Below are 1,736 nucleotides of genomic sequence, written 5' to 3'. Positions count from 1 at the left end.
TCACTCAATGTTCCTTCACTCCAGCCAATCCAATCTGTTCTTGCTGAATGAATGAGGGTGGAGGAGGCAGCACAAGGGTGGGGCAAACAGGTGGCAAGTCTTAGACTCAGGTCAGGCTGGAGAGGGGGTTAGGGATTGGTCACTTCTGCTCCCAGTCACCACTACTTCCAGGTCAGGAGAGGTGAAAGTGACCTACCTTCAGGAAGTCTTTCTTCTCCAAAGTGTTCATGATCACAGGGGGAATGGCTGAGGGGAGAGCGGGGCAGGGAGGGAAAGAGTAAGTAAAGCAGCAGAAGGGACCCTAAGAAAGGGGAGCCCCCTTCACAGTTCTTCCCACTACCACCAGGAATCCTCAAAACCCGGGAAGAACTACACCCCCTTTCTCCCAGAGCCTCCCGTGCCCCACCCAGCCACCTCTGCCTCACCCATGGCAGGAATCGCCATGCCGATTCTCGATATCACCACCTGGAATATTCCCTGTTTGGCTGCAGTCGCTGACTGGCCAAGCTTCTGGCCTGCCTCATCAGTCACTGGGATGCCCACCTGCAGCTCCCTGAGGAGGGAAGGGGTGAGGGTCAGATCACAGGCCCCAAGTCCCTCCCACAATGTCCTCATGGGCAGCTATTCCCAGGGCCCCCTCAGACATCCTAGATTGAAAGGCTGGTTCTCTCCTCCCAGATCTTGGGGTCAGACTGAGACGAGGCCCAGCAGCTCATGCCCAGGGAGAGGACAGTCCCCACTCAGGCTGGTGTGCACCGCTAGATGGTGTGCCCACACTCACGCTGGGCGTGCACAGGCCAGGCGTCGGCGCCACTCACCTCTGCCTCATCAGAGGGATGTTGATGCAATTTGCAGCTGCCACAGCTGCAAAGGGCACAAATCTGCCAATCAGGGGGGGCAGGTGCTGGGGGAGGAAAGATGACAGTTAGTGGCCCCAAGGGCCATGGGGTGGTGAGGAACTCTGGGAAGAGATACATGAAGCCTGTCAGGTGGTGTAGAAGGGTGATGGGGAAGGAGGTGGATAAAGGATGATTGGGGACCAGTGGAATGGGGGGTCATTTACCTTGGTGAGGGATTTGAGTCCCAGGGCCGTGGCCACAGCCCCGGTGGTGGCACTCACGTAAGCTGTTCCCAGCTGCCTGTGGGTGGAAGAGCCAGGACATAAGAGGGGAGGCGAACAGTCCAGCATGTGGTTTTTCCTTCAGGGACATGCCAAATCCTCAACCCATGAGGCGTGGGAAGGTGGCCTCATTGCAGAGAAATGCCTCCCGTGCTCCAGTGTCGCCCCAACCCCTGCCCTTGAAGAAGAGTGGCCCCCCCAAAGCATACACAGGAGGACCTCATGTCCTCAGGCCAGGAAAGTGGGAAGGAGGGCAGGCAGAGAAGAGGCCACGGAGACGCTGGCTGCACAGGCCCTTGATGAACAGGATCAAACAGGGGACAGCAACAGTGGGCGGGGAGAAGAGTCCCCAGGTACGGACGAGTTCTCACCCCATAGTGATGGGAGCATCGCCGCTGCGGTTGGAGTAGTTGACGATGGCATTGAAGGACTGATTCACCCACTGCCAGAACACCACGGTTGGGGTCTTCCTGAGGGAACAAAGACACTAATTTCTCTCTCCTCTATCGGGTCCCTCCTCCTTGGACCCTGATCATGAAACCCCAAAGGTTATTCCTAAATCTTCAGGAGGGAGCCAGTTGATGAGCCTAAATCCTGCTCTGGTGACCCCTCCCCA

At 57.4% G+C, this 1,736-nt stretch overlaps 1 protein-coding gene across 1 annotated transcript; it reads right to left on the bottom strand.

Annotated features, from left to right (window-relative positions):
* Positions 1–157: 157 nt before the first annotated feature.
* LOC102257839 (sideroflexin-3-like) lies at positions 158–1,649 on the bottom strand. Its single transcript, XM_005853010.2, has 5 exons — positions 1,492–1,649; positions 1,064–1,139; positions 819–904; positions 426–553; positions 158–246 (listed from the first exon to the last, which is right to left on the bottom strand). Exons 1-5 carry the CDS (start codon positions 1,494–1,496, stop codon positions 173–175), a joined length of 369 nt encoding a protein of 122 aa, XP_005853072.2. The 5' UTR covers positions 1,497–1,649; the 3' UTR covers positions 158–172.
* Between the last annotated feature and the right edge of the window lie 87 nt (positions 1,650–1,736).

This window comes from Myotis brandtii, unplaced genomic scaffold, assembly GCF_000412655.1.
Source record: "Myotis brandtii unplaced genomic scaffold, ASM41265v1 C42581466, whole genome shotgun sequence".
Taxonomy (NCBI): Eukaryota; Metazoa; Chordata; class Mammalia; order Chiroptera; family Vespertilionidae; genus Myotis; species Myotis brandtii.
Note: the sequence above shows the minus strand (reverse complement) of the source record. Positions and strands in the feature narration are given on the sequence as shown.